We start from the raw sequence: 23498 nt of genomic DNA, 5'->3' as shown, positions 1-23498 counted from the left end.
TATCTTTCAGAACTTTAAATTCGCACATATTCATGACAGTGAAAATAAACTTTAATATGCTTGAGCTTTTTTAAGCCTTTACAACCCCTGCCCATATATGCCCATGCCAAGACAGACCGCTCCAAAATCGAACTTTAAACCCTGCTGAGATAATAGATACATTAATGACCACATCTGTACTATCACGTTACCAAAGATAATCAGTGCCTGTAGGGGGCAGACCAGAAAATTTTAGGGGTATTTCTTGGCATGGAGAAATGCTTGAGAGACTGAATACTTGTAATAATAATAAGAAGACGAAACCGTCAAAATAGAATATGTTTTCCCATTTTGTTTTGGGAACATAATAATAACATAAAAACTACCAACATTTGCAATTTGAATACGGTGATAAATAGATAAATAAAACCTCGACTTGACTCGTGTACCACGGAATACCCTTCTAGTGTACCACGGAATACCCTTCTATATATAGTATGAATACCAGTAAAGTATGTCAATTAATAAGGATGGTGGTCACTTGAGACGATTTTGTTATGTAAACCTAGGGCCTAGGAGGTCTGCCTAGCGCTTGTTCTATTCCCTACGTGTAGGTTTTCTTTAAGGAATAAAATCAAGTCTTTACGATCGTTTCCCTATTTATTACGATTTTTAGGCTATTTTTATGAATAATTTTCATTGTCCGACGGCGCCATGTTAAACCGTGGCTTTTGTGTAAATTTAAATAAGGTCGTCGGAAAAGCCTTGTAATTGTCTATTTTTATATACAGTGAAACCTATCTAAACAGAAGCCTGATTAATCCGAAAACCTGTCTTAACAAGATACTTCATGAAGACCTTTTGTGTCAATTTTAGAGTATTTTAACCTGAATAAACTGAACTCCTTGCTTAACCGAACAACCTCGAAGTCCGAAAGGGATCCGATTTAGACAGGTTTCGTTGTATATGTATATTTGCATATTCACAACTGTAATATAACCAGATGGATTTTTCTTGATTATTATGATTTTTCATTATTTTATTTAATCATAGCGGTTGTAAATATATAACAATCTGGGACGGTCGTTTAATTACCACCCCCCCCCCCCAGAAAAAAAGAAGAAAAGTAAATGCAAAATGAAGAAAACTTTTTTATGTGCGAATTTCTAAAGTCTATACCATACCAAGACAAACCGCTCCAAAATCCAACTTTAGACCCTGCTGAGATAATAGATACATTAATGACCACATCTGTACTATCAAGTTACCAAAGATAATTAGTGCCTATAGGGGACAGACCGGAAATTTTTGGGGGTATTTCTTGGCACGCTAACAGTTATAGGGCGGAGTCCGAGTAGGGAGACATGGACGGTGAAGTCTACCCCTCTGGATTTGTTCATGCTTTTCTTTTAAATATTTTTGTTCAACACATACATTAGCCGTTGCTACAATGTAAATGGTAGATTTGATCTAAACATTGTTTGTGGGTTTTTGTACGTTAGCCAAGATTAATTGCTCCTGAATTCTGTTTCCACGTCTTGTTTAAATTCACGATATCATAGTTTCATAAATGACTTGTAGTTTGAATCTATCCGTTTTCACCTTTTATCACTTTATATCATTCTTAAAGACGTTAGAACAAACACGTAGTTTGTAAAATTAATATACTGCCGCGTAAACATGTCAAGTTGACATATTAAAACACACTCTGTTAATTAGAAATTCAATGTTTTGTCTTCTGCACACCCATATGATATTTTTAGCAGTTGTTTCTGATGGAACAATATTTTTTTTTCTCAAAAATATCTTATCAAATGAGTATCTAAAAAACTTATTGATAATGAAATACAAATGGAGCAATTGACTAAACTTTTCTCTTCTCCTGTTAAAGTATAATGCATGGTATCAACGACTTGGTAGAATCTTGAAATTTTGAGTTTTTTTGCCTTAGTGATATGTGCTTTGTTTTTTAATGGATTCAATGGCGCGAACATAAATTTCAGAACACGTCCGAAAGTTGTTGAACAAAAGTTGACAAATATAGTTACCAATTGAAATGCAAATGAAAAAACTATCTGACACCTTTGAACGACTTGATGGAACCTATATCAAGAAATCAGGATAAGTCTACAGTATAGCCCATGATAAAGTGTATGATATGGTTGCCGTGACTTTTTATTAACTATGCACCTTCAACATTCATAGCGGCAAAAATTAGATTCAAAAGTATATTTCCAAATGAAGATTACTCTTTTATCTCTTTAACAAAAGAAAGCGAGAAAACTTACTTTGACAGAGTAAAGTCTTTTTATTACAGCCAGCAGTTGAAAGAACAAGACTATCAACACAAAGTGGTTAGATATATAACTCAACACGCAGATTCACGTAAACAATCATTCTTATAGATTTGGTACAAATTATATGAAACAATCATCTAGAAAAACACATTTTGTGTTCTTTGTTGTGTATTTCTGTTTTCCATGCCCTGCATAGCTGACTTTAACACTGTTTTCATAGAGCCATGCAAAAATTGTAGAGCTTGCTCTATTAGAACAGGCCTGCACATGGTAGAGATGAGCAGTGGATTTAGAATTGAGAATACTAGCGATAAAACGTTATTTAGAATTATATTTTTATATACGCAGTATTTTTTAATTTGACTGCTATGATCGCGGTGGAATTGTAAGAATAATTCGATACATTTACATGTATTTTATACCGAGCATAATGAGGTTTCTGTCCGAGATTCTCTTATATATATAACACAAGAAGAGAAACACGGATGTCATCGTCACTTTACCCAAGGAATACCCTCGAAAATCTTAAGCTAGCATCAATGTTCTTATTTATATTCAAATAAGTGCATTTTAGTTGCACCCTTGACGGATCCGAAACAATATGTCACGGTACTCATATCTAGATCAGGGATTTTATATTACACCTAATATACACTCCCTGTATATGATGGACATGTGCGTAAAAAAGTGTTTAAGTCATTGCATGTTTTAATGAATAATAAATTTATACATGTATTAATATTTCTGTAAATGTGTTGATTCTGGGTCCTTGATTCGGATCTAATAAATCTCTATATACAAGTAGCTCTTCAGAATCTGAGATATTTCTTAATTAAAAATGAAGTTAAACGGCATCTTTTTACTCTTCCTCCGTTCGAAGTGTGTCTTGATTGGCTGGTTATGGAAATTTGCAGGTGCGTACGAAATAGTTATCACAATTTTAAGATACTGGAACCCGTGAACAGAAGTACACTGCAGTTTGTGATTGAAAACATTTAGATAAAGCTTTTCAACGATATTTAACAGCCCCGAGCAGGTACGGGTGTCAAAAGAATAGGCTGGCAGCAGCGCTAAGCTTGTCGTAAAAGGCGACTAAATAGTGCTCAGAACCCTAGCCGGGACTAGGGCGCCCTGCCCACAGAGCAACATGGGTTGTGTGCCCCAGGTGGTGGAATGGGGTACCCCTGGCGTGTTACATGCTAGGGTTGTCAGGTTATAATACGGAAAACCTGACCCCAAACAATAGTGGTGCACCGTGTTGGGAAAGATGCCAAGTTCACCGCATGTTAAAGAACCCTGCTATGGTATTCGATAGGAGTAGGAACCTTTGCGCTCCGCCACAGGAGACTAAGTTGCCCCATCCTACCCATCCCTTCCTTTTTGTAATACTGGCAATCTAAATTTGTTGACCCTACTACCCTTATTTGTGTCCCACCCCATTTTTCATTTCATCATCATTTCATGTTCATTTTATCATCAATTTCATATTTATCACTTGAATATAGCTGAAATATTGCTGCTCGAGCGTTAAACCCCATTAATCAATCAATCCATATTTAACATTAAGATAGACATTTTCACTATTTATTGTTTTATGTATAGTATTTTCTGGTCTTCTCCGGTCTTTATATCAACCCACCCTCTTTCCGGCGTATGCCATTTTAACGAATCAAGTGCGACCATGGCCAGCTCCGACAACTTCAGCGACGTTGGGTCATTCCCAGAATCAGACACAGAGCCAGGTAATGTCAGATACGATGCTACCAGGGAATGTTCTGGGTTGTGCATTTACTTGCCGAATCGGGTATCTGGCTGGAATCGATTTCACGTTGAAAATGCTCTTCACATTTACTACGAAAACTTCAGTTCAGATCTTCCAGATGTACTCGAAAAAATAACTCAAATAAAACAATTAGGCCACAAACAGAAGCAGCACATTGATATTTTGAAGAGCTCACATTTTGGACCTGACCTTAATTTAAGAGAAGTTTACTATAATAACAGAAAGACAAAACAACTTCTCAAAGAAGCATTGGTGGAGGAGAAGTCCAGTTTCCGTTTAGGTGACTCCACATTGTCAAGGTATGCATTGTATATAGTTTCCATGTCGATCCTTCCCCTACACTGCCTAGTAGATCTGTTTCCAGTGGATCCTTCCCCTTTTTAATAATTAATCTGTCCCCAATCAGAAATTTGATGCATTATGCATCAGATATACATGTAGCAATAGAAATTCATACAATTAAAATATTTAGGGTAAGATATTGAAAATAAATAATCTAATCCTTTTCTACATGTCTTTTCATAAATTTTACAATATTAATGAGTAGATTATAAGCTCATAAAACATTATTAGTATAAGACATAATTGGGTGCAGTTTAGAGTAATTACATGTGTACATATGATAACATTACAAAATGAAAAGTAAGGCAAAAAAAAATGTGTGTTTACTGTCACCTGACCAACCCTCATTTTATTGTAGTGACCCTAACTTTTTTATCGGCAATTTTCTGAAATTCAGGAAATTCCTCCCCATTTCCGTCACCAGTACTGGTATTCATCGTATTGAACAACAATGGTGGCCTCAAGTGCCGGCAATGCCAATATTTTGTTCCTAACTTATAAACAGTGTACGCATTTAAAAGCAGACTAAAATGTCATAGCTCTGTTTAGCAATTCAAGACAATTTTCATTTGAAAACAAATGATTCATGTAAAGTAATGTCTCCAAATAGTTCTGAGGTTACTCCTACATTGTCAGTCAGAGAAGTAGTGACATTTTTCAGTATTTAAGACAGTTTACAATATGTCTATTGTTTGTTAAATGGACACTGTAAGTGTTCGTTTATCGTGCTTTTAAACGCACCATAGGAGTGTTCCTTTAAACGCACGATAGAAGCGTTCGTTTATTGTGCATTTGGTGAGCGTTTAGTGTGTGTTTAGGTATCGTTTGGCGTGTAACCTAAACGTCTCAAGGAGTGTATGTCAGTTCTTTTATGTAATTGGCTGTTGTATCCAAAATAGCAAAACTGTCACCATTACCGTGTATTCTGTTTCTCTCTGTAGCTTATTAGTCAAGAAGCTGTAATTGAACTCCCTCCCCCACTAATAAAAAAATCAATAAATAATCGACCTACCGACCCTATTTTTTTTCAGCATGTGACAGTAAACACACAGATTGTTTTGTTGTTGCCTAATTAGTCAGTTTAAGTTTTTTTTTTTTTATCATTTTAGAGTTATTATTTTCCATTACACTTTTACAAGTTCCAATCAAAAACTGGTAGAAGTTAATTAAGAATTTAAATACATACCTTGAAAGTGTAATGACTGCTGTCCTAAATAAAATTGTCTGTAAATAACAAGTGTGAGTATACTGTATGACACAAAATTTTATACACATCAAATCATTCAATATTATTATTAGAGGGGACAGAAGAATCTGGGGATGGATCGACTAAGGACGGATTGACTATGGACGGATCGACTTGGGGATGGATCAACCTGCTACCTATTTATACCGGTTGAGGAGTAGATTTCGCTGGCAAGTTATCTCCCAAACCAGTTTTTTACCTTTATGAAACAAGTTTACCCCCAAAATTTCAGACAAAATGTCTTACAGATTGCTGATATTTTTCTTTCAAAAAATGATCTATCATAAAACCATTTTCCTTGAGGAATAAAATTTTGGTGATCAGAATGGCAAGAATTGCTTCTGTCTTGAACATAGCAAGCTTTACTCTTTGACCAGTACTTGTACGTGTATGTTATCTGAAGTCAAGCTTTTTTTTTCTACACTGCCAGTTATTTTTATAGGAGTAATGCATTATCCTTGACTGTGAGCGAGTCCTAAAGTACTTCATGTACATGTGTAGATTGCCTTTTTTTTTTTAAATTGACGTCATCATGGTCATGTCATTAACCACTTTTGTTGGTGTCTGCTTGATATTCTGACAGTTTGACGGTGAAATAACCCATCAATTTTTGACTATTCATAATCACACATAAAGGCTAAATTTACCCATAAAAATGGTATACCTAATGCTTATTCCACAATATTTATATTACTTCATACATGCACAAATGAATTTGTAGAATATGAAATGATCAAATGCTACAATTGTCTGATTTCTTAGACATTGGAGAAAATGTATTAATTTCCCCAACTGACAGATAACAGCATTTATTTCTTTTGCTCTCTGACATCAGTGCTATTGTAGAGCTATCCTGTTGTGCTAAGTTCTCAGACATGACTTGTATGAAAACACCAAGTTCAACACTGGGATCTGGCGTTAGCAGTTGTTAACATTATGACAGGGCAACAAAAAAACAACAACAAAAACAAAAATCAAGAGCATGCTGTTGTCATCATTTTTGGTTGGTTGTCCTTCTGTCCTTAAACTTTTTTTAAAGGTCTTGTCTGAAACAAACTGGCTACAATTACTCGATTCGAATTTACCTTGAAAAGTATATTTGAAAACAATAAAAAAATTAATTATTGTTAATTAAAAGGCTAATGGAGACTAATTACATGTACCTGAACGGTTGCCATTCCCCGCCCACTCCTCATCATTCCCTAACTCTTCAACCGCTGATTCCTGCCCCCATAACCTCTGTATCTCCTTCCCCCAGTGCACCCTTCCATAAAAAGTGGCTTGAATACAGGATTTGGAATGAAGATAGGAGTGTGTATACTTGTAAATTTCTTCCAGATCATAGTACCCCTGTAACTGTGTAAGGTACTATCTCTCAAAATTGATGTTTAACATCTTAAGAAAAAAACAAAAAAATAAGTCTCATTATCCAAGAGGTAAAATTATATCCTAAAGTGAATAATATACACCCTTTGAAACATTAATGTTTCCCATTTTAGCATCCGTGCTTTTGCAGTTTATCGTGCATTTACAGTTAAACACATTGTTTCGCATTTGTTTAAACCCACGATAAATGCACAATACAAGCGTTCATTTAAATACACGCTAGGAGCTATTATTGCTATTATGAATTCAAATATTTTCATTGATTCAATTTTCTATTTTTTTTTTTCGTCATTATTTGTTTATATTATTATTTTTCATTGTTCGTTTTCGTGTGTTTTAACACACACTGTGAGCGTTCGTCTATCGTGCATTTAAAAATGCACAACTAGGAGCATGAGTTTAAATGAACAATATAAGTATTCATTGATTGTGCATTTAAATTGAGCGTTTAGCATGCCTTTAGGTACATTGTGTACCATGCGTTCAAGAAACATCAATGTCTCAAGGAGTGTACATATATTTTAAGGATATGGCTCAATTCGATCAGACCTACATGTAGTTGTATGAAGCCTATGAGCATTCTCATTTGGTCTTGTTGAGTAGCCACTGCTTATCTTTTAGAACTGATTGACTATTGAACTGTTGGACCATCAAGCTTTCAGATCACTGAACTGTCTGACTATTACATGTAAACCGTCAGACTATTGATATTTTGATACACTCCTTGAGATGTTTAGATTTCCCGCACACACAATTCCTAAACACACACTAAACACTCATTAAACGCAAAATAAACAAACGTTTCTATTGTGTATTCAAACAAACGCTTCTATCGTGTGTTCAAACGAACGCTCCTATCGTACGTTCAAACGAGCGCTTCTATAGTTCATTTAAACCAACACTCTCATCTTTTGAACACACGATAGACTAAGGCTGTCAGTGTGTGTTTAAACACACGATAGACGAAAAATGAAAAATAATGATATTAACAAATAATAGTGAAAGGAAAAATAAAAATAGAAAATGGAATTAATGAAAAAATATAAATTAATAATAGCAAATAATATAAAAATAACAGTTGAATCGAGGAAATAATCAAAGTGCAAAAATAAATGAACGCTTCAATCATGCATTTAAACGAACACTGGAATAGTGCGTTTAAACGAACAATATGTAAACACACCATAAGCGATGCACAAAAGCTAAAATGGGAAACGTGAATGTTTCAAGGAGTGTAAAGATATTTTGATCAGTGGAAGACGGCAAAGCCCATTCCAAATATTTAAAAAAAAAAAAAAGTCCGGGTTCCCATTAAATTCAGGGTTTTGCCATAATTTCTTCAATTGAAAATTATGTAACTGAAATTATCTGATTCATTCCGATCAAATGTCAGACATAGACATTTTTGAAACATTTTGTCTGTGTGTCATTTTTTTAACTATTTTTAAAGCTTCATTAGATCATGATGTAGTGGTTTGCTTTGAAAATTTTTTTTCAATTGTCGATATGATAAAAATTTAGATAAATGTCTTTACAATAGAGAGAAAGCTAAGCTCGCTTATAACTCATTTACTCCAACACCCTTAGTTTCTATGATAACATACATGTACATGTAACCCTCTATCCTCATTATCTTCAATTAAAGCTCTACAAACTTATGCAAAATATACATTTCTGTACATGTACTGTAGATTTATTTTAGGAAAAAAAGATGTATTAACACTTTGATTTTGATCAAGTTGGACATTGATTTAATTGAAACTTGGAAAATACCAGCAAGCAATTAAAAAAAAAACAAACATTGTACAATGTATGTGTAAAATTAGTTGTAAATGGACCACTAGACTCTGGAAATTAGATTTAAAGCCTTGAGCATGTTGAGGGTCAAACTGTTGGGGAAGGTAACATGTGTATTATAAGCATTAGGTATCAGGTGCATTTTGGCTGAACCAAAGTTCTATGTACAATGTAAAACATGAATATTCAGATACATAAATGTACTAGTAACATTTATTATAACTTAATATTTTATTCCAATACACATGCCACTTGATTTGATTAATTGATAAAAGTAGTCCCATTAAAAGGGGCGTGGTTTAAAGTTCATGACCCTTGTGTATTGATCTGGTGGTAGGAAAATATTTTATTGAAGGTACAGTGAAATGCTGGCATCTTTTCTATTAAATTATAACCACATGTAGTGATTGATACATGTACATTAAGTTTACTACATGTACAATGTATATATAAAATATATTATTTTATAAATTTGATTGTATTTCAGTTTATCTCCTTCAAATAGATCATTCATACATTTTTGGATTTGTGACTATATTTCTACACTTGAAGGATTTCTAGATACAGTTTTCAAGAAAGAACAATTTAACAATGCTGAGAAAGAAAAGGACAGCCTTTTCAAGACAACACCTTTTGTTTGTGAAGAAGCATATTCTAAAATTATATCTGCATTTGTTGCCATGTGTGGATTACAGGTGGAGTAAGTTGTAACATATTTGTTAGGCAAAGAAAAAAAGTCTTATGTTCTGCTGCCAACACAAAACAAAAATGGGTCATGTAGATACATATTTTAAAAAAAAGCCTTTAATATTTAGTTGTAGAGAAAACAATCTAGAGTTTAAAAGTGCTAATGTCATGCTTGTGCTAAAATTACCATTAAGTGTTTTGGGTATGCACAGTAGAAAAGAATGGGTTTGTACATGTACATGTAGGGTGGCAGGAGACAGACATACACTACTGTCAACACAAAATTTCAGTATTCTACTCTCCACAGTGGAGATGCTATGAGTGGAGTATGCACATTGTCTCCACTTTCCACAGTGGAGTCATCATTTAAAAAAAGTTGTAGTTTAATACTCCTGCCTTAAGGTTGATTTAATGGTTCTAGCAATTCAGTAACATTTCTCAGTTGTGGACAAAAAGAAAAGATTGCAGAGTAAAGAAATGGAGCATTTTTATCCTACTTTTTGTAACTTGAGTAGAGTCACAGTACTGTGAAAGTACCATACTGTGAAAGTTGTTTGTTGGGTACCAGTTTTCATGGATTTCGTGGGTAGGTCAAACCACAAAATTTGGTTCCCAAGGAATAGTAGATTCTCATTCGATGCTTATACTGAAAACTTCAAAACCAAGAATTCAAGAATCCACTGACTTGTGTTTCTTCCCTGATTAAAAAAAACTGGTATTTCTGAATTATCCAGAAAATATCAAATTCATTCATACTCACTACCAATCAGTCAGAAGCGTTCTTGATCAGGTCTGGATTCCCTCTGACCTGTTTCTAATGCTCATATAATTAAATTTTGTATTTGGCAAAGTACATTTATTGTGCATGTATTGTGTATTTATCTATAGCTTTTAAACATTTTAGAAAAGGAAATGCAGATAATCAGAATGTATGGAAACATTTGAGAGGAATGGATAAAATGATTACATCCAAGCCAGACTTTAGATTTCATTGTACCGGAGAAGACTTTTCTGATCGTAAAAATTTACTGACTGTTACAGAGGTATTTACAATTACATGTATTTGAACTGATCTGTGTAGCTGCTGACAACCAAAACACTGCTGAGATTTTCATGTATGCAGATACATATTTGATGAGAATATTATTGAATTACAATGTATTTATTAAAAAATTATTATCTTGTTCATTTCAATAAAAACAAACTCAATGAAAATGACCACACAAGTACACCTACAAAGAGGTTAGAACTCCTCAACTACCTTACTCTACCTCTTAATTACTCCTACAATGCTTGTAAGAGGTTAGAACTCCATTACTCCCACACTCTAACTCTTACTCTTACAAAGTATGTAAGAGGTTGGAACTCCTCATCTACCTTACTCTACCTCTTACTCCTACAATGTACATATGCAAGAGGTTGGAACTCCTCAACTACCTTACTCTACCTCTTAATTACTCCTACAATGTATGTAAGAGGTTAGAACTCCTCAGCTACCTTATTCTACCTCTTAATTACTCCTACAACGCATGTAAGAGGTTAGAACTCAACTACCTTACTCTACCTCTTAATTACTTCTACAATGCATGTAAGAGGTTAGAACTCCATTACTTCCACACTCTAACTCTTACTCTTACAAAGTATTTAAGAGGTTGGAACTCCTCATCTACCTTACTCTACCTCTTACTCCTACAGTGTACATATGCAAGAGGTTAGAACTCCTCAGCTACCTTACTCTACCTCTTAATTACTCCTACAATGCATGTAAGAGGTTAGAACTCAACTACCTTACTCCACCTCGTAATTACTCCTACAGTGCATGTAAGAAGTTAGAACTCCATTACTCCCATACTCTAACTCTTACTCTTACATAGTATGTAAGAGGTTGGAACTCCTCAACTACCTTACTCTACCCCTTACTCCAACAATGTACTTATGTAAGAGGTTGGAACTCCATTACTCCCATACTCTAACTCTTACTTTTACAAAGTATGCAAGAGGTTGGAACTCTAACTCCCTTACTCTAATTATTACCACCGAGCACTATATTACAAACTGTAGGTTAGTAATCATATGATGTGCATGTAAGAAGACTATTGTTGTCTGAAGCCGAGGGAAGATAACCCAACTTATGTATTTTACATAAAGTACATGTAAATATGTGTTCATTCATGTATAGTCTTATCATGGTTTTTACACAAGTGGTTTAGTGAAAATTACTTTTATTCTCTTATGGGTCAGTATGTGTTAATATCTGTTAAAAGAAATACAACTCCACGGATTACCTTCTTTTCAAAGAAAATACAGATTATACATGTTAACTGGGCTTTAATATAGTGTATATGCTTTTGTATTGTATCCAGTTATTGTATTACTGAAGCAAAAACTTTACTCTAAATTCTCCAAAACAATGAGGCTTTATTACTTGTAGTGCACATAGTCAATCCTCTTGGTGCTACATTTGGTTTCCTATTTCATTTTTTTTGTTTCTGAGTTTATCTTGTATACATTCAATATTTGAATTAGGATCAACCTGTATTTTTCAATCTAAGGCCATACAAAAATATGTCAGTTTACAATTACTGAAAGGACTGTTTTTGGCCATAATCTTAAGTAATTAATCCACAAACTGAAAGTTCAAAAATATTAAAGTACATAATGTAAGTGTATTTCAACTACTGTGACAGTACTATTGTTTGTGGGGTGCCAATTTTCTTTTTGTGGATAGGCCAAACCACGAAATTCGGTTCCCAAAAAATATTAGAATCCCATTGATGTGTTGACTGAAAACTTCAAAACCACTAATTCAAGAATCCACTTGTGTTTCTTCCCTGATCCACAAAATTTGGTATCCACGAATTAATGTACTTTCACAGTAACTCTCCAGTGTTTGTGTAAATAGGTGTTTCCACATCGTCAATATTGGTCATTCAGTTGTAAACAACTTGTTTGCATGGCACAGGCCATGTCAGTGTGGTAGTACTGAAAGTTATGGAATATTGTTATACAGACAGCAAATCTGTTACTTAAGTAGGTACATATAATTATAGAATTGTAATAAACATATACATGTGTAGTGAACTTGCCATCAACAATAATTTTAATCTGTTTACTCTTCAAACTGGAGTCACCATTAATAGCGTTAAACTTGAAGACAAATGATTTTGTGTCAGGTGGTAGACCTAGGGTAAGGGACACAACTCTTAGACATTATTGGAACATTTGTATTCACCATTTTACATTAAGTTCATATAAGCATGCAAGTAACTTGGACTGATTTCATTCTGTTTCAAATGGAAGCTTGAAAGGCTTTGGTGAAATTTAATATGATACATACCACTGATTTCAAGAGTAATGTCCCTTACCCTAGGTCTACCTCCTTAAGTAAAAGGTCAAGTTTGTGCCATACAAATAAAATATAAAAGTTAACTACAGTGAAAATGCTGAGCTATCAACCATTTTTATAAATCAAATTTTTTGTTCATACAATGGTATCACTCTGTCATCAACGTAGCTGGTGATTGTTAACTTCACCTTTTTTTTACAATAACTTCAGTTTAACTTATCTGATCTTTTTGAAATTTCTGCACTTAGTTCCTAGGGATGTTGCAACCCCTTTGGAAATAAGGGGCTCAAAGGGGGAACATGGGTGTTATTGTTAGATTTGATAGGAATCACCCTGTCCATCTGTCTGTCCACATTCTTTGTAAGTGCAACTCCTCATATTTCACTCCAGGTATTTTGATGAAATATCATAGAAAGGTTTGGTATCATATGTAGATGTGCATGAATGAATATAATTACTGTCACAGGAGTGTAAAGGGAGATAATCTAAATTAAAGGTTTTGCATGTTAAACTCCTCCTTAACTGCTCAATTAATTTGTATAGAAATTTATATGGGCGTCATAAGTAGATGTGCATGAAGGAACATAAATATTGGTGGAAGACTCTAAAGGGAGGTAATTGATATTATGGGCTGTATATGTTAAAACCTCGTAGATGCAACTCCTCCTTAACCACTCAAGGAATTTTGATGTTCTTTTATTAAAAGTTTGGGTATCATATGTAGATGCATGAAGGAATATTTTCACTTATGGATCATAACTCTAAAAGTAGATCATTGGATCATAACTCTAAAAGGAGATCATTGGATCATAACTCTAAAAGTAGATCATTGGATCATAACTCTAAAAAGAGATCATTGGATCATAACTCTAAAAGGAGATCATATTATTTAAAGGTTTTATAAGTTAAGTCCATTTGAAGCTTGTGGTATTCTCTTGGTGAGTTTGCTTATAGTATTTCTAGATTATTTTTGGTCTGAATGTAAAGAAATTGCTATATTTATTGGATTCCTTTTTTGCCAGCACTTGTCATGAAGATTTCAGATACATTGTATCTCTTCGGTTATTTTTTTTTAGTTTTAAGGGGTCAAAGGGGCCACACCAATAAAAAAACAACAACAAAAAAAACTTTTTTTATTTATATGGTCTGAATTCGAAAATTTTTAATTGAATTTTAAGTTTTCTGCTATATTGTGTCCAAACCGGTTTTGTGTTCATAATGAATTGTAAGACCCTATGCTTAAGTGTATCAAAGACTTACATTGTGTCCACTCTTGCTCAACTGTTTACAGTTTGCATACTCACAGTGGTCATATCATGCTGCACTTTGGTTGTGAAGCTCTTCACTAGTTTGGAATGAAACTTAATATTCCACTGCTCCTGAGTAGAAGGGGTATTCCATTTTCTTCATTCACACTGCACAAGCAAGTGATTAAGAATTTGTAATTTCCTGCCACATGCTGGTAAATGAAAGTGGGGCATGTGTTGGTAGTGTATCAACTAATCATAATGGTAGTGATATCAATGATGCAATGACTTGATCACTGGAGGGGAGGCCCTTGATGACATGGTTCATGTTGGGAGAATTTAGGGTGTTGGTTAATTAATTTTTTTTTTGGTTTTATTCATGGGAAAAACAAATTCTCCCTCATCTCTTAGGAATTAAAGGATTTATTATATAGATAGCAGTAATTCACCGAATGTTCTCAGTGTAATTTTTTTTTTGATAGTTCACACTGAAATAAATTCGGGAATTTCACTCTTGCGCTTTCTCCCGCCAAAATATCACAACACCAATATCAATCTGCCGTTCATGAAATTTTAAATTTGTGTTGAAAATAACAATGAATAATGCTGGAAATTTATATAATAAATAGCATATTCTATTGGTTATTGTGAATTACCAAAATATGATCCCTCATGACAAGAATACATTAAAATTTAACTCGTGCGTGCACACTCGTTAAATCTACTCTTTCTTCGGCACTTGTGATCATATTTTGGTTATTCACTCATTCCAATTAATTATCCTATTAATCTTTACTCTCCATTGTTGAATTTAAGATTATAATCCACTTGCTAAAGCTCGTGGGTTAAAATCTAAATTCTTCTATCTCGAGTGGAGAAATCCAGTACTCCTCTCAAGACTGAAGGAGATTCTATATTTACCTATGTCCATATTTCCATGTTTCCATGGGTCTGTAATAATTTTTTTTTTGATTACTCAACAATTTCCTGTTTACTGAGGATTTATTTTTTCTGACTATATACATGTATTTTTGAAAGTTGATATTTTCATTTTCATCAAGTGGCTTAAAATTTTAACATACTTCCCGTAGGTATGCCATATGGTGGGATACTTATTTAAAATTAGAGTTTGGAATAACCATACAATTCTTTGAATTTGTACTTAACAGGACTAATTTTATGGAGGATGTCAAACAAAAGATAAGTCATAAACAATGAAACAGTGTTTTTACTCATTTTGAACAGAAACACCTGATACTCTTCACTTTAACTTCCAGTTTGGAAGTAGTTCATCTTATTTTGGATAACATGTACTTAACAGGGATGAATTTTTCTGCTATTTCAAATCTGGATTTTGCTGTTACAATTCTTTTTTTACTCTATAGTTATCAGATTTTGCCAATATCCGCTTCGTTTGTAGACATAGTTAATTCATCATCCCTGAATTTAGAGGCATTTTTTTCCCAATTGAGAAACTCCTATCAGGAGAAACAGCTTTATTTTGAAGGTGATATTGCTGAACTGTGTGACTTGACTTACATGTGTACAAGTCCTATTGACATCTCTCTTAACAAAGAGCAGTTAGTCAGTTTGAATACCTCTGCATACGTAGATATTGAAGTAACTAATGGTTAGACTTACAATTATAAACTTGGGTTGCTTGAATTTTACTTTTTTTTGCAGGTCAAGAAAAAGGCCCAGAAAAAAGATAAAGAAAGATTAATGTGGAAACCACATAAACATACAGAAAAGAGAGCAAAAAGAATATATAATACTGTGTCACCTTCATCTACCTCTTCATCTTCATCTATCGAGTCTGATGAACATTTATATAAATCAGAAAAAGGCTTTCCATTAACTCAGAGGAGTGTTAGACCTTTGATAGAGTTACATGTTGGTACAGACACCTTAGGACAGCATGCTGGAGACTTACTGCTGGACCTTCACACCTACATGGAACAAAATTCAGATGTAACAAGTGAAAGGCCATCTGTACTCATTATGCCAGGGATAATATTTGATAAAACTATGGTGAGGTCTTGATTAGTTATTCCTTTAAGGAATAGGTGACTAGTACATATAGTATTGGACCTAGTGTAAGGGACACAACTCTTACAAATCATTGCAACATTTAACTATTCAACATTTTACATAAATTTTATGTTGACGTCAGAGTAACTTGGACTGATTTCTGTCTGTTTCAATTGAAAGCTTAATACGCTTTGGTGACATTGAATATAATACAAACATATCACCAATTTAAAGAGTTATGTCCCTTTCCTTAGGTTTACCTCCTTTATATGCTATGCGTAAATCGAACCAAGGTTCTTTATACAAGATAATATATTCAGATATTAGTTACATTCTGTATAATTTAATATTTTGGTAAGAAACATGATAGATTCATATAAATTTATTCCAATACACACGTCTTTTTTCAGACAGGATTATTTCATTGGTAAAAGTAGTCTGGTTAAAAAGGGTGTGGTTTAAAGTTCATGACCTTCTTTATTGATCAGGTGATTGTAAAATTTGGTATCCAAGATAAATTAAAAAAAAAGATGACATTTTTTCAAACAGTAAAAATGGTCATATTAACTTCTATCTTCAGAACCCCAAAATCATGACAGCAGAGGTGTTTACCATTAAGATTATGCCTTCGTTTCTATGAAATTTGAGTGCAAATTATGTCCTACAGATTATTCAACAAGTTCAATTTTATTGGACCTTTTTGTGCATTTATTTGGAGTAAAGAGTAAAACTTTTAAGTATTTTGGTACTATTACATGTAGTTAAGGTTTTTTAATGGAATTATTTAAACATGTTGAAGAAAAGTCTGGGTCACTGGTAATCAAATATCATTGCTATGAAATGGATAAAACCAGAGGTGTCCAAAAATCTGACATTCATGACTGAGCATGACAACCTAACATCCTTAAAAATAAGAACTTATTACCATTATTTTACATTATTTATTCTGTCTTTACAGGTGTATCTGACTCTTTTGCAAATGTCTTATGAACATTATAAGAAAATATCTGGACCTGAACAGCTGACAAGTGAAGACAGAGCTACCATATATTACTCAGCACCTTATAACATTTTTGACAAAGAGGATAGTTTTACTTTGATAGATACTTTTGTAAACCTGAATAACATACAACAATTATGATTCAATGCAATATGGTGGCCCAGCCAAGGGTTAGTTTGGTTCATAAGGTGAGGCAAGAGTTATGCTTCCCTATACCTATTAGACAAAAAATGGTTTAACCCAAAATTTGTTGGCATTTTGGAAATCTTTTACATATTAGAGTATTAGATGATTTGTCTGAATATTGACCTCAAATACAAGAGATTTGAGCAAAGATGAACTTTCAGCATATTACATCAGACTTCTTAAGAAGATATGACATTTTTTGCAATTTCAATACACTCCTAAATTGTGTTTTTTTAAAGAAAAAAATAAATATCTGAATACAACATATTTTTCTTCATTTGTGGACCACTATCTACATGTATATTTTTGTAGAGCAAATATGGGTATTATAGGGTATTAAGAAAAACATGGTAAAAACTTTTAAGGACCTGTGGCTGTGGTATATGTCAATCTATGATTTTAAGGAGGTAGTCCTACGCTGAGGAACATAACTTTTTAAATCAGCAATCTGTTTATATTCATTTCTATTAAAGCCTGCCAAGTATTTATTTGAAACAGAATAAAATCAATCTTAATTACTTAGATACATCATAACATTGCATTTATGTTAAAAGGCTTTAACTATCATGCCATTGATTTGTAACCTAGGTCCATCTCTTGAAGTTTTTTTAAAGGTAGCGTTGTAATTTTTGATTGAAATCTTTTGCTTAAGAAATGAAGCCATAAAAAAAGATATGATGATATGTGAAAAAAGAATTAGTTATCAAAATACTAGGTACAAAGAAATAAAAGTAAAGGAACACCTTAAACTCCACCTAAACTTGGACACAGACCAATTGCATCAAGAGGGAAAGTGTCCTCTGCTTTTCTGTGCAGAAACACCACCCAAGTTGTTCATTAAATGGCATGGCCAGGGTAGAAAAAAAATGAGGAAAGGAAACTGAAAAGGTGAAGAAATCTTGCCATGGTGCAAATGAGTACACCATTACAATCACAAGTTCATAATGACGACCATAAAACGTTTGTTGTGATGTCTTTAATGTAGCGACATAAACCTATTCCAGAAGCCTAATTGTAAGAAATCTAGCTCAGTACGAAAATGTCTGCGTCGTTTAGTCAAGCTCTGGCATATCCTACGAGGTTGTATAAAATCTTAATACCCAGGTGAAGTTGTCTTGTCAGAGATGTAAGGAATGTAAAGTTTTGTCATGAGTTTTTTTTCCATCGAACTCTATGAGTTGGTCTAGATATGAGACTGATACAATTTTGTCTGTAGTGCCCTTTTATCTCAAGATTTTAAAGTTACATGTAAAGTCAATATATTAAATCCCCAAAACTTAGATTCTTTAAAAAACAATACGTCATCTATAAAGCTGGAAATGAGATGAAAGGATTTGGCTAAACAATGCTTCTTCTTTTGAACTACATCAGCCTCTTAAGAATGAAGGGATAGGTCAAGGAATAGCGGAGCACCGTTTGTTTTCTTTTGAATGCCGATCATCTGTTGCCAAACACGTTCATGGCACTGGACAAATATGTTGTTGGTATAGAATTCCAACATTTTGACATCATCAGTATATTTAGAATTTTAAGACGATTTGAATCGGTTCGGAGATATCTTCCAAGTACAAGTTCCGTCTTTTTTTTTTTTTTTTTTTTTTGAACGACGGTGTAGTTTCTCTGAGTTGCTTGAGGATTTCAATTGAGTATGGGGAGTCGTATAGATCATAGGTCTTGATGCTTTTTTATTCCGATGATAATCACGGCATTAAAAGTATTCAGACGATCTTGAGAATGTTAACGAGTCACATTGATACTACTTCGGGAGTAACAGGTGTCGTGGTAAGACCGAAGACCTTCTTTGACAGTTGTGATTATAGAAATTAAAAACTTTGAGATAGGCTTGGTAGTATAATTTGCAGATCAAGCTATGAAGCGTTTTTTTTTTTGTATGGACTTTGGTAGAGTTTTTGAATCATACATAGACGGAAGTTCACAATCATCATCGTTAGTTGATAAACGGATTTATTGTTTTCGATTGTCTCTTCCTCGTAGAATGTGTTAGCAGTATAGATCTACTTGTAATTACTGTTATTTTCTTTTCTACCTCTATTTCCGATAATAAACATTGATTGTTACAGGTGTTGCAGACAAAAACCAATGTAATTTGGGTCAAAAACAGTCCGAAATATAAATTTGTATTCTGTTCTTGAATGTACAGCTTAACTATATTTGTACATAAAGGGCACATGATGTCTGATTCGATTATCTTGTATACGTTTGTTTTTATTATTTTCTTTTGTCTTGTATGCATGCTTGTACATAAATGTATACCAAAATTTTGACGGTTTCTGAAAGATTTATATCAATATTGAGTGGTTAAAGACCGTGAGGTCTTTAATTTTGAAACGGATGAAAGTTTTAAGTAGGTCAATGAGTGCCAAGGCTACATCAGTTTTCAAAGACACCGATGTGGCAGAAGCATTGTCTACTATACATGACAAATATGTTGTTGTACCAGCAGACAAAGCCCAATAACAACATTGTTTTTGTCTGCAAAACGTTTTATATCCAATGTTTATTATCAGAGGTAGACGTAGAAAATAATAGCAATGATAAGACCTATACTGCTACCACTCTCTCCAAAGAAGAGATTGTGGAAAACCATAAATCTGTGCTATCCTCTTTTGGTCTCTCTACCAAGGACGATGATTGTGATTTACCGTCTATGTACTGGATTCCTAAACTTCACAAGAATCCATACAAACAACGTTTCATAGCTGGATCTGCAAAATGTACCACCAAACCTCTTTCTAAACTTTTAACTTCTATACTCACAACTGTCAAAGAGGGTCTGCAGTCCTACCACAACACTTGTTACTCCCTTAGTGGTATCAATTCAATGTGGATCCTGAAAAATTCGAAAGATCTTTTGGAGACAATCAGTTCAAGACTATTATCTGAATATAATAGCATTAAAACCTATGATTTTTCAACACTGTATACTTCTATTCCCCATACTCGGTTAAAATCCCGACTTCAAAACATTATACATCCTTGTTTTTCCAAAAAAGATAGTACACCTAGATACAAATATATAGTTCTTGGTAGAGATTCCTCATACTTTGTAAGAAATAATTCCAAATCATCTGCCAAATATACAGAGGAAGATGTTTATAAAAGGCTGGAATTTTTAATTGACAATATATTTGTCCAGTGTGGTGGACGTGTTTTTTTAACAAACGGTCGGCATTCCAGTGGGTACAAATTGTGCTCCTTTACTTGCTGACCTATTCCTTCACTCTTGTGAGAATGACTTTATAGCTGATCTGATCAGAAAGAAAGAACATCGTTTGGCTAGATCCTTTAATCTCAAGTTTCCGCTATATAGATGACGTATTATCTTTAAACAATCCTAATTTCGGGGATTTGATAACATCGAATCTACCCAAAAGAACTTGAGATAAAGGATACTACAGACACTGTGAAGTCAGCCTCACATCTTGACCTACACTTAGAAATCGATGGTAAAGGAAAACTATTGACCAAACTTTACGACAAACGTGATGACTTTTCATACAGAATTGTCAACTTTCCTTTCATCTGTGGCAACATCCCTTCGGCTCCTGCCTATGGAGTGTTCATATCACAACTCATACGTTATGCCAGAGCTTGCCGAAACTACGCAGACTTTTTGTATCGCACTAGAAGTCTAACAAATAGGCTTTTGGAACAGGGTTATGTTGCTACAAGATTGAAGTATCACTACAGAAGTTCTATGGTCGTCATCATGAACTCGTGGATCGTTATGGTGTATCCATCAGCACCATGAAAACTGATTTATTCAACGGGTCATAGTTTTCCTTTCCTCGTTTGTCTACCCCGGACTTGACCTTTTATGAGCAACTCGGCGGGTGTTTCTAGAAAAGCAGAGGACGCTTACCCTACCGGTGCACCTGGTCCATGCTCCTAGTTTTTAGTGGAGTCCGAGTTGCTCATTTACTTTTGTTACTTTGTATGTATGATTTTAGTTACTTTATGTTCTTTGTTGTGTATGTCTGTTTTCTATGTCTGGTCTTTGTCCCTTGATTACATTCTTTTGATTACCGCTATAACCTTGGTTCCCTTGATTACTCTTTGACAACCTGTTGGTATGAAACGGACTTTGGCAAGGAAAATATTTACAAATTGTGGTTTTGATATGATTTTTTCCATATAGAAACATGATCCGTTTAAAAAAGCACTTGATGGTGCTTACCTATGAAATAAATGTCCATAGCCATTCCATGATCTAAATTAAAATTAGCTATCAAAGATCATTATACTTTTACGCGACAAAATTGTCAAAAAATATGTTAAGTATGTTGCAGAAATGTGAAAGATTTTTCCTATTGGAATTAATAACAAAATTTTACCATGACAAAGTCTTGAGATAATTGGTTGATCTGGAATAATCAATGAAGAGGACAATTTAATAAACAAAGGGAAAAACAACTGTCATTGTTAACCATTCAATATACCGAAAATGAATTTGATGAATAGGTCAAAGTGTCAACAACTCCCCTTGGATGAAATGTCGACATTTGTCTAATTGTTTACATGCTTGTAGTTTGTCTGATTTGCTTACAGTTTGTATGCTTTCCGATACTGAAATTCCACATATTTTCACAATGTTCAAGATTTGAATACCATAGATATCATTAAGGTTCTTACCCAGTTACCAAGTTTAACAACATTAATAATTCTTCAACTCGTGCACAACATTCAACAGATGACAGCTTGTAACTGATTTATTTAGGAAATACAAACATTATAGGAATGTTAAGGAGTAAATTTAATATTTAATTAGAGGATCACATGTTATTATGTAATGTCATGATAAAGCATGTTACACGAGGTATCTTTTTTATAAATGACACCATTATCCAAATAGTTGTTTTACAATCGATGGGCCATGGGATGTTATCAAATATCATTCAAAACTTTTAATAAACATTCCAGTAGCCTTTTGAAACCGGATCTTCTCCAGAACTCCTACTGCAAAGCACTTTCTATGGTATTCACTTTAGAAATCTTCTGGAATTTTAATACCCGCAATCTTTCTCGCGATGAAACAGCAAATCTTTATATTGTCCTTATCTGATTGATTGATTGTTGGGGTTTAACGTCCGAGCGGCAATATTTCAGCTATATTCAGACGAGTCCTTATTTGAAGGTTGGTTCCAAGTCAGAATTTTTAAAATACATATAGGTTGTTGACGGGTAACAATTCGAAGCCACGAAGGTAAGCAGGCGTGCATTGCATATTGGCAATTCACAAAATAAATCATTTATTGAAAACACTCTCTTTTAATTCCATTCATTCAACACTCGTATTTTGCTTATTTTTCTTCCTTTTTTCCTTTCTTCGTCACTCTTTCATAAATGAAATTTTATATTGATTTGCTAAGTTATTTTCCTTGTTCCTACCACCACTGTGTTGTTCATGATAAACAAAGATGTTGGTAGTGATGTCAAGGACAAAAATGTTAAAGTACGACCAACAAACTTGGAAGTGTCAGCAATACGATAATTCAAATACGTCCAAATCCCAAAACATGGCCTTAACGTGATTTAACGAACCGAATAGTATAGATTACACATAAAAACTGAAGACAAGGAAATTAAGGCGTCACATAAGCGAAAAACTAATACACTAGGAATATGAATTTACACCGAAAAAACGGGTGTGACATCAGGTGCTACGGAAATGTAACTATGTCCTGCTCCGTAGGCGGCACCCAACCTATTGTCAATGAGTATAAAGACGATTGTTAACACTCAAAACAAAAGCGAACAATGCGAACAGATAAAGCATGCGACTTCAACCACCGAATGGTGATTACAATTCTGCGATATTTTTCCCACAACTGTTCGTTTTCCGAATTTTCTTCAGATTTTATGAGATATGCCTGTTCCTCAATACCTGTATTTATACTTATCTTTTTTCGCAATCTTTAGAATAATAATTCAAACCACTCTTTCATGAAGGAGAAAATATAAATATAGCAGTGTCATAGGTACAACATTAGATATATTTGTCATGACATTCTTGTCCGTTTGCATATGAACTAAAAGTTTCGGGTGATCAAGCAATTAAAGATACATGCTCTATGCCAAGTACGTATTTAATTCGTCAAGTTTGACGTACGACTACTAATACGGAGCTGTTTAAGACACGACGTAATATAA

At 33.9% G+C, this 23498-nt stretch overlaps 1 protein-coding gene across 3 annotated transcripts; it reads left to right on the top strand.

Moving 5' to 3' along the window:
• The first annotated feature begins 3928 nt into the window (after positions 1-3928).
• LOC148613284 (uncharacterized) lies at positions 3929-17861 on the top strand. Of its 3 annotated transcripts, XM_088586607.1 has the most exons (6): positions 4247-4358; positions 5701-5817; positions 9318-9530; positions 10422-10560; positions 15794-16141; positions 17100-17861. In XM_088586607.1, exons 2-6 carry the CDS (start codon positions 5768-5770, stop codon positions 17280-17282), a joined length of 933 nt encoding a protein of 310 aa, XP_088442733.1. In that variant the 5' UTR covers positions 4247-4358; positions 5701-5767; the 3' UTR covers positions 17283-17861. The 3 variants fall into 3 exon arrangements, with proteins under 3 accessions (XP_088442734.1, XP_088442732.1, XP_088442733.1); XM_088586608.1 differs by lacking the exons at positions 4247-4358; positions 5701-5817 and adding an exon at positions 3929-4018 and having other exon boundaries at positions 9383-9530; XM_088586606.1 differs by lacking the exon at positions 5701-5817 and having other exon boundaries at positions 3929-4358.
• The last annotated feature ends 5637 nt before the right edge of the window (positions 17862-23498 follow it).

This window comes from Perna viridis, chromosome 6 (genome assembly GCF_037379345.1).
Source record: "Perna viridis isolate PV_CMFRI_1.1 ecotype Kerala chromosome 6, ASM3737934v1, whole genome shotgun sequence".
Lineage (NCBI taxonomy): Eukaryota > Metazoa > Mollusca > Bivalvia > Mytilida > Mytilidae > Perna > Perna viridis.
This window is presented reverse-complemented; position numbering and strand designations above follow the sequence as displayed.